The sequence below is a fragment of the Oryctolagus cuniculus genome, chromosome 18 (genome assembly GCF_964237555.1).
Source record: "Oryctolagus cuniculus chromosome 18, mOryCun1.1, whole genome shotgun sequence".
Classification (NCBI taxonomy): domain Eukaryota; kingdom Metazoa; phylum Chordata; class Mammalia; order Lagomorpha; family Leporidae; genus Oryctolagus; species Oryctolagus cuniculus.
This window is the reverse complement of record NC_091449.1, coordinates 31295027-31310748: the sequence shown is the minus strand read 5'-3', so window position 1 is coordinate 31310748 and position 15722 is coordinate 31295027. Positions and strand designations below refer to the sequence as shown.

The 15722-nt window shown below is 40.8% G+C and overlaps 1 protein-coding gene across 23 annotated transcripts in view; it reads right to left on the bottom strand.

Annotated features, from left to right (window-relative positions):
• PHKB (phosphorylase kinase regulatory subunit beta) overlaps window positions 1–15722 on the bottom strand; it is a 226177-nt gene that overhangs the window by 133027 nt on the left and 77428 nt on the right. For all 23 annotated transcript variants that reach the window (XM_070061799.1, XM_070061798.1, XM_008248369.4 and 20 more), the window contains 1 exon segment: window positions 5681–5796. In XM_070061799.1, the coding sequence (XP_069917900.1) occupies window positions 5681–5796 (116 nt within the window).

Below are 15722 nucleotides of genomic sequence, written 5' to 3'. Positions count from 1 at the left end.
AGATGAAGCTCCTGGCTGCTGGCTTCAGCCAGCCTAGCCCTAGCCCTTGTGGCCATCTGGGGGAGCGAACCAGTAAATGGAAGATCTCTCTCTTTCTCTGCCTCTCCCTTTCTCTTTATATGTAACTTTAACTCTCAAATAAATAAATAAACCTTAAAAAAACAAACAAACAGAGATATTCTGATGTGAGAACAGGATGTGTGTGTGCTCAGGGGACCTCAGGATGGAAACCTTTGATATGGGTTAGAGCTCAGAAGGGATGTATTCTGTGTGGCAAGGGAAGGTAGGGTATGCCACTTGGTTAAGGCTTTGGCGGGCACCAAGGCAACAGACTGTATTCTGTTGTCTCTCTTTCACTCCTGTGAGGGAGGCCTGTATAGTATGGTAATAAAAGGAGAGTAGCAGAGAAAGTCAGACAACAAATGAAGCACAAGTAGTTAATCCAAGTATTACTACAGTTGCCCCCTGACTTATCATGGTTTGACTTAATAATTTTTCTGACTTTTTAACGACACAAAATGATATGCTCTCAGGAAAAAAAAAACACACTAAAATTTTAAATTTTGTTTTTTTCCCAAGCCAGTGATAGTATGAAAGTCTCTTATGAAGCTGGGCAGTGGTAGCAAATCTGAGTTCCCAGGAAGCCACACCATCACTACTCCACAGGGTGCTGTGTTACTAAACTAGGATGTTCAGTAACTTAAATGTATTAAGTGTAGCAATTCTTTTTTTTTTTTTTTCCACATGGACAACCGGTGCCATTTGGGGTGCATTGGCTTTGCTGGGTCTCCTTGATGGCAGATCACTGTGTAAAGCTGCTATTAACTGACCTGCCATCCATCTTGATATTGCTTCTGTTGTCTAGTGTGTTCCTCTTTTTCCTGGTCCCTGTTAAAGTAGAACACTCTGGCAGCTGATTGGATATTAGCCAATGGGGTACTTAGTCCCATCCCTAATCTTTGGTGGCCTGAGTTAGAAATCTGTAGTCACAGGTATGTCTTTGACAGTGTTTTTTCCTGTGAGAAAAGACAGCACGCATGAGAGTTATGTCTTTTTAGCTAGGCTCCAAACATGATGACCACCTTACCCAATCTGTTTAAAATTTGAAGTTATCAGGAAAATTTTTTATCTCTTCCTTAGTTTGGTTTGGAAAAGGGGGGTTGGCTGTCTACTGCATCCATGGCAAAATGAATCTAGCTGTGATTTATCCTGAAGAGAACAGAGAAATGAGGCAACAAGTCAGGCCTCTCATACTGCTCATTCTTAACATCATGTGAAAATTCGGGACTCTCAAACATCAACAACTTATGCCCTTGTTCCATCAAAACTTTCCTTTTAGAAGCCCCTACCTCAATTCAAGCTGTCTCAAACCATGACAATACCACAATTATAACAAGAAGAATGCATGAGGCAGTAAAAAACAGTTCCAATTAGGCCCAGTGTTCACAGCTATCCTATGGTAGCAATTGACCAAGAGCTATGACTAGATCTCCAGTTGTAGCTGCTCTACATGCCATATCCAGAATAATATATGGAAATAAACCAGCCTCCCTCCACCACTGTCATCACTGTGTCCATATGCATCTTGGAGCACAGTCGTCCTGTAGTTCCAAAACATTTCCTGTTGGCACCAGAAGTGATATACCCACAACACGTCTGTGTAACCTGAACTCAGAAACATTTGGGGAAAAAAATGCTAAAAGGCCTAAAGTTCTTCATGGGCATTGTATATGGTAGACAATTAGAAGATCAATGGAAATGAATAAAATTCATCATCCAAACCTAAATGGAAAACTTCGTTTCCCATCCATCTGAATAAAACTGGTCTGCTACAAGTAAGATTAGCTTTGAGTGCAAAAGATAGCAAAGAACATCACATAATGATTTTTCAAGCCTTGAAACAAAATCCTTAATGATTCAGGGAAAGAACAGGAACCTCTGTTCTTTTCACCAAGGACCTTCCAACACGCTCATTTTCTAGAGTGAATGTTAATGTTTATCCAAGGCTATTTCTGAGTTTACCACAGTTCTAATAAGCAGAGAAACTTCTAGTTTAAATATTTCATTCTGGGGGCCAGGTTGTGATATAGCATGCAAAGCCTCAGATGCCAGCAGCCCATAAAGGTGCAAGATTGTGTCCTGGCTGCACTACTTCTGATCCGCTCCATTCTATGTGCCCAAGAAAGCAGCAGAAAATGGCCCAAATGCTTGGACCCCTGCCATACACATAAGAGACCCAAATAAAACTCCTGACTCCTGGCTTTGGTCTGGCTCAGTCCTGGCCTTTGCAGCCATTTGGGGAGGGAACTAGGGGGTAGAACATCTCTTTCTCTCTCTCTCTGTAGCTCATTCAAATAAATAATTTTTTAAAGATATTTATTTATTTAAAAGTTAGAGTTAGGCCAGCGCCGCGGCTTAATAGGCTAATCCTCCGCCTTGCAGCGCTGGCACACCGGGTTCTAGTCCCGGTCGGGGCGCCGGATTCTGTCCCGGTTGCCCCTCTTCCAGGCCAGCTCTCTGCTGTGGCCCGAGAGTGCAGTGGAAGATGGCCCAAGTCCTTGGGCCCTGCACCCGATGGGAGACTAGGATAAGCACCTGGCTCCTGCCTTCGGATCAGCGCGGTGCGCGGGCCGCAGCAGCCATTGGATGGTGAACCAATGGCAAAGGAAGACCTTTCTCTCTGTCTCTCTCTCACTGTCCACTCTGCCTGTGTAAAAAAAAAAAAAAAAAAAAAAAAAAAAAAGGTAAAATAAGAAAGAGTTACACAGAGACAGAGGAGAGGCAGAGAAAGAGAGGTCTTCCATCCGCTGGTTCACTCCCCAAATGGCCACAACGGCCGGAGCTGTGTCAATCCGAAGCCAGGAGCCAGGGGCTTCTTCTAGGTCTCCCACATGGGTGTAGGGGCTCAAGGACTTGGGCCATCTTCTGCTGTACCAGGTGATAGCAGAGAGCTGGATTGGAAGTGGAGCAGCCGAGTCTCGAACGGGTACCCATATGGGATGCCAGTGCTTCAGGCCAAGGCATTAACCCTCTGTGCCACAGCGTCGGCCCCAATAAATAAATCTTTAACAACAATATTTCATTCTGAAATAATGGCAGTAGGATCAGGCTGGTATATATTAAATGATTATTAAAAAACAAGGAACAGACTTGAAAAAGGCAACTGGTAAAAGTACATATTTAAAAATCATCCTATTTATGGGGCCAGCGCTGCGGTGTAGTGGGTAAAGCCACTACATACAATGATAACATCCCATATCGGCACTGGTTCAAGTCCTGTCTGATCCACTTCTGAAATGGCTCCCTGCTAATAGCCTGGGAAAAGCAGCAGAGGATTGCCCCACAATGTGGGAGAGCCAGATGAAGCTCCTGGCTTCAGCCTGGCTTAGCCCTGGCAATTGCCAATTAGGGATTGAACCAGCAAAAGGAAAATCTCTTTCCCTCTGTCACTCTGACTTTCAAATAAAATAAATCTTTAAAAATAAGAAATAAAAAAACAAAAATCACCCTATTTAATCAGACTCACTTTCTCGTAACTCAATAATTGGAACACTGAGAACTTAATTTGGAAAATGGCAGAAACCTAATATTGCGTTCCTATTTTTCATCTTTCAAAATTGTTTAACATCTGAATTGAGCATTCCATCCATCATTTCTCTGCTTCACTGACTTCTCCACCAGTTGCTGCGGTTCTGCTCTATAAGGTAAAAATGCCTCACATGCATCCTACTTAAAAAAAAAAAGAGTTATATATTAGTTTATTAGGCTTAATCTGAGAGTTCTTTTTATTTCAGGCATTGTTAATAAAATATTCTTAAATATGTGAGTACACTAGTCTTCTAGTTGTTACTAATGCCATGTATTCAGATCCTTTAGATGGATGAACTCATTCATTAGAGCAATTTCAAAAAGTGGAAACTCATTATCTTCATTTTACAGCTGAGGAAACTAAAGCATAGAAAGTTTACAGAGAGTACTTCTGGTTATGCAGCTAGTGATATGGAGCTAGGCTTTAGTTTACTAAATATCTGATAGCAGTTTAACTTTTTTAAAGGTTTATTTGAAAGGCAGAGTTTACAAAGGGGGGGGGAGAAGAAGGGGGAGGGGGGAGGGAAGGGGAGAGGAGAGGAGAGGAGAGGAGAGGAGAGGAGAGGAGAGGAGAGGAGAGGAGAGGAGAGGAGAGGAGAGGAGAGGAGAGGAGACTTCCATCTGCTGGTTCACTCCCCAAATGGCTAAATGGCTGCAATGGCTGGAGCTGGGCCAGACCAAAGCCAGGAGCCAGAGCTTCATCTGGGTCTCCCACATGGGTACAGGAGCCCAAGCAGTTGGACCATCTTCTGCGGCTTTCTCAGGTATGTTAGCTGGGAGCTGAATCAGAAGTGGAGCAGCCGGGACTCAAACTGGGGACCATATGGGATGCCAACACTGCAGGCAGTGGCTTTACCCACTAAGCCACAGTGCCTGTCCCTCAGTTTAATTTTTTATATATGATTAGTCCTCCTGTATTAAAAAGTATAGAGCTGCAGCATCTTCTTAACCAATATTTTCTATTCTTCTACTTCATGAGTATCAATAATCCAAACCAATTTATAGTGACAGTATTTGTTTTAAATTATTTTTAAATTATTTATTTTCATTGTATTTGAAAAACAGATATATAAAGAGACAGAAATAATGACAGAGAGAGACAAACAGGCAGACAGAGATCTTCTATTTGCTGATTTACTCCCAAATATACAAAACAGCAAGGGCTAGGTAAGGCCAAAAGAAGGAGCCCAGAACCAGAGTTTCATATATATTCATATATATATATTCATATATATTCATATATATATATATTCATATATATTCATATATATATATATTCATATATAGTGACAGGGTCCCTACTTCAGCCATCACCTTTTGCTTAATCAGGGTGCACATTAGCGGGAAATTCAAATCAGAAGAACTGGGACTCGAATCCAGGCACTAATGCATGTGTCTCATGCGACCCATTAACCGCTATGCCAAACGCCAGTCCCCCTTTAAATTCCTTTAGCACATCTTTTTGTGCTATGTGTGGACAGGACTTACTAATCTATAATGTAAAAAATGACTTCCCAAACATAAAATAAAGGAAATTCACTAACTATTAATATCAGTCATCAGATATGGGTGCTTATTCAAACACTCTAAAACACAGCTCAAGATTTTGATCATAGCTCTTACAGATGATACTGAATGTTAAGTTTTATTGCAGGGTTATGAGAATCTGTGGTTAGGAAAAATAAGTTCTAAAACAGGGAAGGGAACTTTACATGCAATGCATATACAACTGGTGTTTGGATATATTAATGTACTTGATATTTCAAATAATGTAATTTCAAAGAGGAAAATGAAAATTATATGGTTGAGCAGAAAGATCAAACCGCAGACTAATGATGAAGGCTGATAATATGTGTGTACTGGCGCCTCTGGAGGCTGGGAGAGCACCCTGGTCCGTGTCTTCATTTATGGGCACTGAAAATGGACTTTCTGGCTTCCATTTTAAGTGAATTTCACCAAGTGATAGGTAGGAAAAATATGTTAAAAAATTAACATGGAAATCAGTTCCAACTTAATGCTTTGATTTTTATTCATATTCAAATTTCATATGCTTTAAGCAACAGAAAAAGAATCCCAGAAATCAGCAAATTACCTGGAATGTAGCTCTGTGCTGCCATTATTATATTTGCTTCCTCTTTCCCATACACCAAAATCAGGCACACGGTAAACTCTTTCCACACAAAATACAAGGTTTTGAATAAAAGAGACCTAAAGAAAAGAAATGAAACATAATGGCATATGCAAAAACAGGGTCTTCAAGATACTGAAGAGAATAATTAGATACCATTGGGATTTCAAATACATACTCACCTCCCAACACACACTTTTTTAACATCCTGAAATTCTTACGATTACTACATTACTATGAACACTACTATTTTTGAGATTTCTATAAAGTTCACTTTATGTGAGAACCTAATATTATACAGTAGAAATAAAATCTAAATCTTCTCATGCTCCAACTATAATTCTTTAATGAAATATCTATTACTGCTTATAAGGACTATGTATCTTAAAAACTAATAAAAATATAAAACATTGTGTTTTTTTAATTTTTATTTAATGAATATAAATTTCCAAAGTACAGCTTATGGATTACAATGGCTTCCCCCCCATAACGTCCCTCCCACCCGCAACCCTCCCCTCTCCCACTCCCTCTCCCCTTCCATTCACATCAAGATTCATTTTCGATTCTCTTTATCTACAGAAGATCAGTTTAGCATACATTAAGTAAAGATTTCAACAGTTTGCTCCCACACAGAAACATAAAGTGAAAAATAATAGATGATTTTTTAAATGATGATGAAATCAGATCAGACCTATTGTCATGTTTAATCCCAGTGAGAGTCAAGTTGGGAATTGATAATTTCTTCTTTTTTTTTTTTTTTCAGAAGATCAGTTTAGTATACATTAAGTAAAGCTTTCAATAGTTTGCACCCCCATAGAAACACAAAGTGAAATATACTGTTTGAGTACTCGTTATAGCATTAAGTCTCAATGTACAGCACATTAAGGACAGAGATCCTACATGAGGAGTAAGTGCACAGTGACTCCTGTTGTTGACTTTACAAATTGACACTCCTGTTTATGGCCTCGGTAATCTCCCCATGCTCCAGTCATGAGTTTCCAAGACTATGGAAGCCCCTTGAGTTCTCCGACTCTTATCTTGTTTAGACAAGGTCATAGTCAAAGTGGAGGTTCTCTCCTCCCTTCAGAGAAAGGTACCTCCTTCTTTGAAGACCTGAAAACATTGTTTTTATAATATATAATATTCATAATCTAAATAATCCATAAGAAATACAAAATAAAATTAAAACTTTGGAGGAAAAAAAGTATTTCTCTTTTCTGCAAAGCGCCAGTTCCATGTTGAATCAACCAAGAGTCTTGAGTCACATTCTCCTGGAATATAATCTTCTTGCATTTTCTATAGCTACAGGTACCTTTCCTATAAACTCAGAGCTCACAGTTGGAAGCAGGATCTAACCAATGTGCAAGATTCAAAACTTCTATGTAAAGATTCCAGACCTTTGACAAAATGCATACATTTAAAACAAACTATGGAATGCAAAGATTATGGTCAGTTTTTGTTTAATAAATATGTACTCATTTTAATAAAGGCAATTTCTTAAGTGGTTATTGTGCCTGATTACTGGGTTTTACATGTAGTCATTATGTTGGATTTAATATGGTGAACTGAATGTATGCAGATGCTTACCCTTAATCATGAAATATTCCTAACACAGCAATCATATCCTCACTTGATGCTATATACATGTAATTAACATAATGATTGTATACACTTTTAAGGATGAAACAACACAAGAAATCAAGGTAAGTTTCCATCAATAGACAAGAAATTTTGAGAAATTGAGGGAGGCACATGGGAAAGAATTAGTGGAGAAACCACAGTAGTGGAAACCACAATCACACAAAATAGTTTTTCTGGCTCTCCAGGGGTTCCAAAAAAATCTCTAAACTCACACAGTCAGCAAACACATTGATCAAGCTGATCAGGGAGTAGTCTGCCCTGGTGATGTTACAAATGATGAATGGCTGGGCCGCTTGAATCCATTTTTCCATTCTTCTCCCCAGCTGAGACAAATTTGCCCTCAAGGCCAACAACAGCTAACTCATTTCAGTGAAGAAAAGAAGAAAAGAAGAGCAGAGGAAATGCTACTTCAGTGGGGCCTCACAGAAATGAGAGAGTGGGAGTTAATTCTAGATTTATACAAAACACATGTCCAGCCTACAACATCTCAGCATTGGAGCAGTATCCATAGTCAGTCAACTTAAATTTTGACTTAGAGTATCAGTGAGGGTCCCTCCAACTTTCTGTCACTCCCCACTATCTTGCCTAAGGGAAACCTCCTTGGACAGAAAAAGTTGGCCATTTTCATGATATCCACTTTTCTATGGTCTTAAGGAGTTATTTTGATGTTATAATGCATACAGAAAAGTATGTCAGTCTCCAAGTTCAAAGCTTCAATGCCATCTGGCTCCTTCTTCCTTTCTTGAGAAGCTTCTCCAGTGAATAGTTTGTTTCTCCCGTCATCCCTGGGACCAGGGCTACGCCTTGGTAAGGGGATCCAGTTGGGTTACAGAAATGGTTGCATGGATGGCTCTAACAGCTTTTCTGGATTAACAAATTCTGCGGAGTAAACTAAAGTCCCACTTGCACGTCTGTTAACTGTCCTCCTCCTAATGCAAGTCCCTGGGGGCAGGAATTTGTTCTGTTCATTGCTATATCCCCAAGAGAACAAGGGCTCTCACAAAGTAGATGCCCAAAGATAACTGCAGCTGGACTTCCTCCTTCAGAGTCCTCAACTAAAGAACCTGTGCTTGCAAGGATTACCAAAAGACAATTTCATAGAAGTCCAATCACTCATCCTTTCCATCTCTTCCTCTCCATCTCATTTCATAAAATGGATCCCAGGATTCTTCCTGAAAGTTCCCGTTCTCTAGGTTATGGACACATGTTCTATGTGTTTCCCATCTCCCTGACTGCCTTCTCTTCTTGCTCCCACCCCAATCATTAGCATTGTTCACAACTCCGGTTCCTCTCTCCAGACACAGACCTCATCCCTCAAGAAAGTTCATTCACTAGGAAAGGTTTCAACTGTAGACAGTGTATACTACAAGAGACAATACACATAGTATAATGCCAAGGCAAGAATATCACACATGGAAGACTTGACTCTGCTCTGGCTATACAGCAAACTACATAGGTGAAACATGGTAAATTATCCTCACCAAGACCTAGTTGTTATAAAATGAAATGATTTAATGTATGTTTTAAAGATTTATTTATTTATTGACAGACAGTATTAACAGAGGGAGGGAGAGGGGAGAGACAGAGAGAGAGGTCTTCCATCCACTGGTTCACTCCTCAAATAGCCACAATGGCCTAAGCTGAGCTGATCCAAAGCCAGGACCCAGGAGTTTTTTCTGGGTCTCCTACATGGGTGCAGCAGCCCAAACACTTGGGCCATCTTCCGCTACTTCCCCAGGCCATTAGCATGGAGCTGGATTGGAAGTGAAGCAGCTGGGACTCGAACCAGTGCCATATATTAGGATGCTGACACCACAGCATTGACCCCTGATTTCATGTATGTTTACAATGCATATTTAACACTCAGTGGTTTTTCCATTATCCTACTCCTGAATATCTACAACTCATACCACTGCTTCAATATTCCATAATAAAATATTTCTATTTAAAGTTTTGAACTCATCTTTGGCTACTATCAACTAAAATTCATATAGCCATTGATCTGGACTGAGTTCCTGCACTAGGCCCAGCAGACCAGGTCAAACCAGAATGGATTCACTCATGCTAGGTGCCACATAATCAAATTGAACTTTGAAATAGGCCAGATCACCCCCCAACCCCACCCCTGAAAAAAAGAAAACAACAGTAAATTCACAGCAATTAATGAAAATAAATCCAGTTTGAGAAAGTCCTTGCTCTAATCCTATAAGGCAACTTTGAAACCAGCAGCTTTTGCTCCATGTCAGCTTTCTTCAACACTTCTCTACTTGTAAGGCCAATGCCCTCTGCTCAGTACACCAAGCATCTTTTCTAAATCTTTAGAGGTTTCTCAATTCATCAATCACTGATAAATGTTAATTCGATTTTATGCTAAATTTGTTGTAATTGGGGCAGGCGCTGTGGTGTAGCAGGTAAAGCTACCATCTGCAGTGTCGACATCTTATATGCGTGCCGGTTCAAGTCCCAGCTGCTCCACTTCCCATCCAGCTCTCTGGTAAGGCCTGGAAAAGCAGAAGATGGCCCAAGTCCTTGGGCCCCTGCACCCATGAGGGAGATCTTAAAGAAGCTTCTGGCTCCTGATCAGCACAGCTCTGGCTGTTGCATCCAACTGGAGAGTGAACCAGCTGATGAAGACCTCTCTCTGCCTCTCTCTGCTTCTGCCTTTCTGTAACTCTTTCAAGTAAATAAACAAATCTTTAAAAAAAATTGTTGTAATGTCTTTTGATACTATATATCTCCTTTATTCCCAATATTTATACTACAACATGGCCTGCTGATTTTTCACATCATTCTGTTAGCATGTGACTAGCATTTGGCCCCCCAAACTCATGTAGACATTTATACCCCAAAGTTTTATGGTAAACTTTAACGAATTAATGGTTAATGAATTAACAGTGGAGGCTTGATACACTTATGGTGTCTGAAGGTGGGGTCTTCGGGAAGTGATTAAATAGCAAGGGCAGGGCCCCATGATAACTACCAGGAGAGACCACAGAGAGGGCAGAAGAAGAGTGTGCTCCCTGCTTCTGTTTCCTGGTGAGCCACATGATCTTCCTTTGGCACACAGATGCTAGACGAATAGGGCTGCTGAATCTTAGACTGTGACCCTCCAAAAACATAAGCCAAAGGTCTTAAAAAAAAAAAAAAAGCTCCTGCCAGGTATTTTACTAAAAGTATTAAGTATTTAGCAACATCTTTGGTCAAAAAGCTTTATCAATCTTGAAAATGTCACATTTGAAGTTCAGATGCCCCATAACCTACCCTTGACTCCACATACCTTTATTTATTTCCTTTCCTCTGACAGGGACCCTGAGTTCCAGCTGGGCTGACTGCTATCAGTCCTGCTCATCTATAACTGAAGCACTTTCTTTAGCCCCAGATCAAAACTTCCTTCTTTGGTTAAATCTCTGAGTTCTCCTAACTCTCACTATACTTAGCTAGGACCAAAATATCTTAATTTTTTGTTTCATGTGTTTGTTTCTAATTAGTATACAGGTTCACCATCCCTTATTTACAATTCTAAAGTATCACAAGCTAAGCAAACAGTCATTTTTTTAAACTTATCTACCAACAAAATCTAAAATTGAGGTGAAATAATTTTCCTTAGTATCCCACTCTGTGTAAATATATACAACTTAGTGCAAAAATATTAATGTGCTGATTATGTAGTTCTGCCTGAAATCTTGGATGAGTTGTTATATAATATAAGGTATCTTAACAGTATTACCTTTTCAAAATGCAAAAAAATCTGAAATCAAAACACATTTTGTTCCAAAGGTTTCTGTAGATAAGGAACTGTGGATTTACATACTTCTGTGAATTCAAAAATTAAATTTCTTTTTTTCCCACAAAAATAATGTTGTGCTTTAATAAACATTAGGCAAGTGAGGAAATATGAAAATTGTTAGAATATACAAATAAAAATCACAACCATTTCCAAGACCAGGGTATATTGAGTATTTTTTTAAGTTTTTTTTTATTTATTTGAAAGTCAGAATTACATAGAAAGAAGGAGAGAGAGAGAGAGAGAGAGGTCTTTCATATGATGGTTCACTCCTCAATTGGCCACAATAGCCGGAGTTGTGCCGATCTGAAGCTAGGAGCCAGGAGCTTCTTCTGGGTCTCCTACACAGGTGCAGGGGTCCAAGGACTTGGACCATTTTCTACTGCTTTCCTAGGCCGTAACAGAGAGTTGGATTGGAAGTGGAGCAGCTGGGTCTCAAACTGGTGCCCATATGGGGTGCAGGTACTGCAGGCGGTGGCTTAACCTGCTATGCCACAGTGCTGGCCCCAAGAATTAATTTCAATCCTGACCCTAGTGTATGTACCCAATGTTGTTAGTAAACGCTTTGCTCCCTCTTCATACTGACATCTAATTTGTGTCACCTCGCTTTGAACGTTTTTACCTTTCAAATCCACTCTTGAAAAATATCTGTAGAGAACTATTTCTAATCTGAAAGAACTAGGACAGTCAGGTCCCAATGTTGTCTGTAGCATTTTCTGGATATTAAAAGCAAAACAAAACAAAACTTTAAAATATCTGAAATATTTTCAAAACAGAGTAAATGCAAAGGAATCAATAAGAATTAGAGTAACCATGTGCTAAAAAATTAAGGTCTTTTTTTTTTTTTTTTGACAGGCAGAGTTAGACAGTGAGAGAGAGAGACAGAGAGAAAGATCCTCCTTCCATTGGTTCACCCTCCAAATGGCCACTACAGTCGGCGCACTACGGCTGGTGCTGCGCCGATCTGAAGCCAGGAGGCAGGTGCTTCCTCCTGGTCTCCCATGCGGGTGCAGGGCCCAAGGACTTGGGCCATCCTCCACCGCACTCCCGGGCCACGGCAGAGAGCTGGACTGGAGGAGGAGCAACCAGGACAGAATCCGGTGCCCCAATCGGGACTAGAACCCGGGTGCCAGCGCTGCAGGCAGAGGATTAGTCAACAGAGCGCAGCACCGGCCAAAAAATTAAAGTCTTGAGACACTTCATAAAATATGTGTGTGATAAGAAACACAATGACAAATTAGAGTTGAAAAGCCCTTGTATTAAAGAAACATACCATTAATTAATTTACCATAAACTCCAAAGGCAAAGATCAATTTAACTGTCTCTATTCATATAACTGAAAACATTCACTGTAACATATCAATATTAACTAAGTTGTATAGTAACTTCTCAATTCTAAGAATCAGGCTCTTAAAAACATCCACAGATGGGCTGGCATTGTGGCACAGCAGGTTAAGCCTCCGCCAGCAATGCTGGCATCCCATATGGGCTCTGGTTCAAGTCCTGGCTGCCCCACTGTTGGATCCTGGTCCCTGCTAATGTGCTTGGGAAGGCAGTGAAAGATGTTCCAAGGGCTTGGGCCCCTACATTCATATGGGAGACCTGTGAGAAGCTCCTGGCTTCTGGCTTCAGCCTGGTCCAGCCTTGGCCATTGCAGCCATATGGGGAGTGAACCAGCAGATGGAAGATCTCTCTCCTCTCTGTAACTGCCTTTCAAACAAATAAAAAATAAATTTTAAAAAAAGGAAGAAAGAAAACATCTAGAGAAGGTTTGCTAACAGGTACAAAAGTAGTGAGACAAGAGGAATAAATTCTAGGGTTCTGCAGCACATGAGGGTGGCTATATTTAACAACAATTTATTATATAAGGGTCAGCATGGTGGCGTAATGGGTAAAGCTGCCACCAGCATTCCATACAGTGCTTGTTCCTGAACAGGCTGTCCCACTTCCAATCCAGCACCCTGCTGATAGCCTGGGAAAAACAGTGAAGAGTGGCCCAGGTGCTTGGGCCCCTGTCACCCATGCAGGAGACCTGAGGGAAGCTCCTAGCTCCTGGCTTCTGCCTGGCTCAGCACTAGCCATGCGGACTCTGGGGAGTGAACCAGCAGATAGAAGATATCTGTCTTTCCCCCTGTCTCTCTAACTCTTAACTTTCAAATGAAGAAATCTTAAAAAGAGTAACTTACTATATATTTCAAAATTTCTAGAAGAGAAGGTTTTTAATGTTTATACACAAAGAAATGACAAATGATTGAGGTGATGCTGATTATTCTAATTGAATCACTGCATACTATACACATGTATTAAATTAACATACTGTATCCCATAAATGTTTGTGGTTATTGTGTATCAATTACCATTTTTCACACACACAATATATGGTAGGACAACTTGTGAATAAGGAAAGTAAGATATGGTGAAATTACATGAGAAGGAAGGTACCAATAAAAATCCTTGAAAATAATCATTTTAATAAATGTTACCTGAAATAATGTAGAACAAACAACAAATGCTAGGTTTAGCAGATTTATTAGACATGTTATATTGCAAACATGAATATTACATAACTGATGTTGATTTACAGTTCCTTTCCTACTGGAAACAATTCAGGATCTCTCTTCACAGTTTCAAAAAGATGTTTGTAAATTTACTTTCCCTGACATAGGTGGGGAACTTGTTTCTGACAAGGGCCATTGGGTATTTATAACATCACTTGAGGGCCATATAAAATTATCACCTTAAAAATTAGCCTGATATCTGGGCTAGTGCTGTAGCACAGAGGATAAAGCTGCTGCCTGCAGTGTCAACATCCCATATGGGCGCGGGTTCGAGCCCTGCTCCACTTCTGATCCAGCTCTCTCCTATGGCCTGGGAAAGCAGTGGAAGATGGCTCAAGTCCTTGGGCCCCTGCACCCACGTGGGAGACCTGGATGAAGCTTCTGGCTCCTGGCTCAGAAGCTAACCAGCTCTGGCTATTGCCATCACTTGGGGACTGAACCAGCAGATGGAAGACTGCTCTCTCTCTCTACCTCTGCCTCTCTGTAACTCTGCCTTTCAAATAAAATAAATCTTTCAAAAAAATTAGCCTGCTATAGATTTGCTGAATTTTGAATCCCACCTGAAAATGCCTTGGCAAAGCCAGATCAAATGATTTTGTGGGCCTTACATGGCTCACAATCTGGACATTCCCCACTCTTGGAAGATTAAGTGCTTATTAAAAAGTACTCTCCCCCTGCATCATGTATTCATCTAAATATGTAAGGTTTTATAATTTCACACACTCTTTAGTGTATCTGAGCTCCACCTTCGAGATTGCAGTTGCTTTAAAAGGAAAAAGCTCTGGGGAAACCTTAGTTTACCTAAAAAAAAAAAAAAATCTGAAATTCAAAGTAAAGTGGTTTTAGTCCTTATGGTATTTGGTTATCATTTCTCCTTAGCTTATTTCTTCTTCATTCTTTCTGGTTTTTATTACCTTGATACTTCTTTTTTTTTTTTTTTTTTTTTTTGACAGGCAGAGTGGACAGTGAGAGAGAGACAGAGAGAAAGGTCTTCCTTTGCCGTTGGTTCACCCTCCAATGGCCGCCGCGGCTGGCGCGCTGCGGCCGGCGCACCGCGCTGATCCGATGGCAGGAGCCAGGAGCCAGGAGCCAGGTGCTTTTTCCTGGTCTCCCATGGGGTGCAGGGCCCAAGCACCTGGGCCATCCTCCACTGCACTCCCTGGCCACAGCAGAGGGCTGGCCTGGAAGAGGGGCAACCGGGACAGAATCCGGCGCCCCGACCGGGACTAGAACCCGGTGTGCCGGCGCCGCTAGGCGGAGGATTAGCCTAGTGAGCCGCAGCGCCGGCCACCTTGATACTTCATTTTTAAAAAATATTTATTTACTTATGTATTTGACAGGCAGAGTGACACAGAGAGAGAAGGAGACCCAGAAAGAGATCTTCCATTTCCTGTTTCACTCTCCAAATGGCCACAAAGGCTAGGGCTGAGCCAAGCTGAAGCCAGGAATCAGGAATGCCAACAGAGTCTCCCATGTGAGGGGCAGAGGCCTGAGTACTCAGGCTACCTTCTGCTTTCCCAAGCACATCAGCAGGGAACAGGATTAGAAGTGGAAGAGTCAGGACTGAAATCTGTGCTCTGATACAGGATATTGGCATTGTAGGCAGCGCTGGCTTAACCAACTGCACCAAAATACTGGCCCCAGACCTTGATACTTTTGATCACTTGTCCTGGACTGAGGTTATTCATTTTTGGCAATAACATCATGGAAAGTATAGTGACTTTCTTAGAGCATCATATCACAAGACTCACAGTGTTAATATGTTTTTCTACTCGTGGCCATCATGTTGATCACTTAGCTACAGTGGTTTATGCTAGGGTTCTACTCTATAGTGTTACAGTCTTTAAAGGAAATGCTTTGAGGCTTCATAAATTCTGTTTCTCCCCATAATTTCACTAATATTAGCACTTACCAGTAGATTTTATTCACAGTAATTATTACTGTAGTTCTTACCTAAAGGATTTTTTAAAATAAAATGTTTTTAAAATTGTATTTGAAAGGCAGAGAGATACAGAGACAGGTA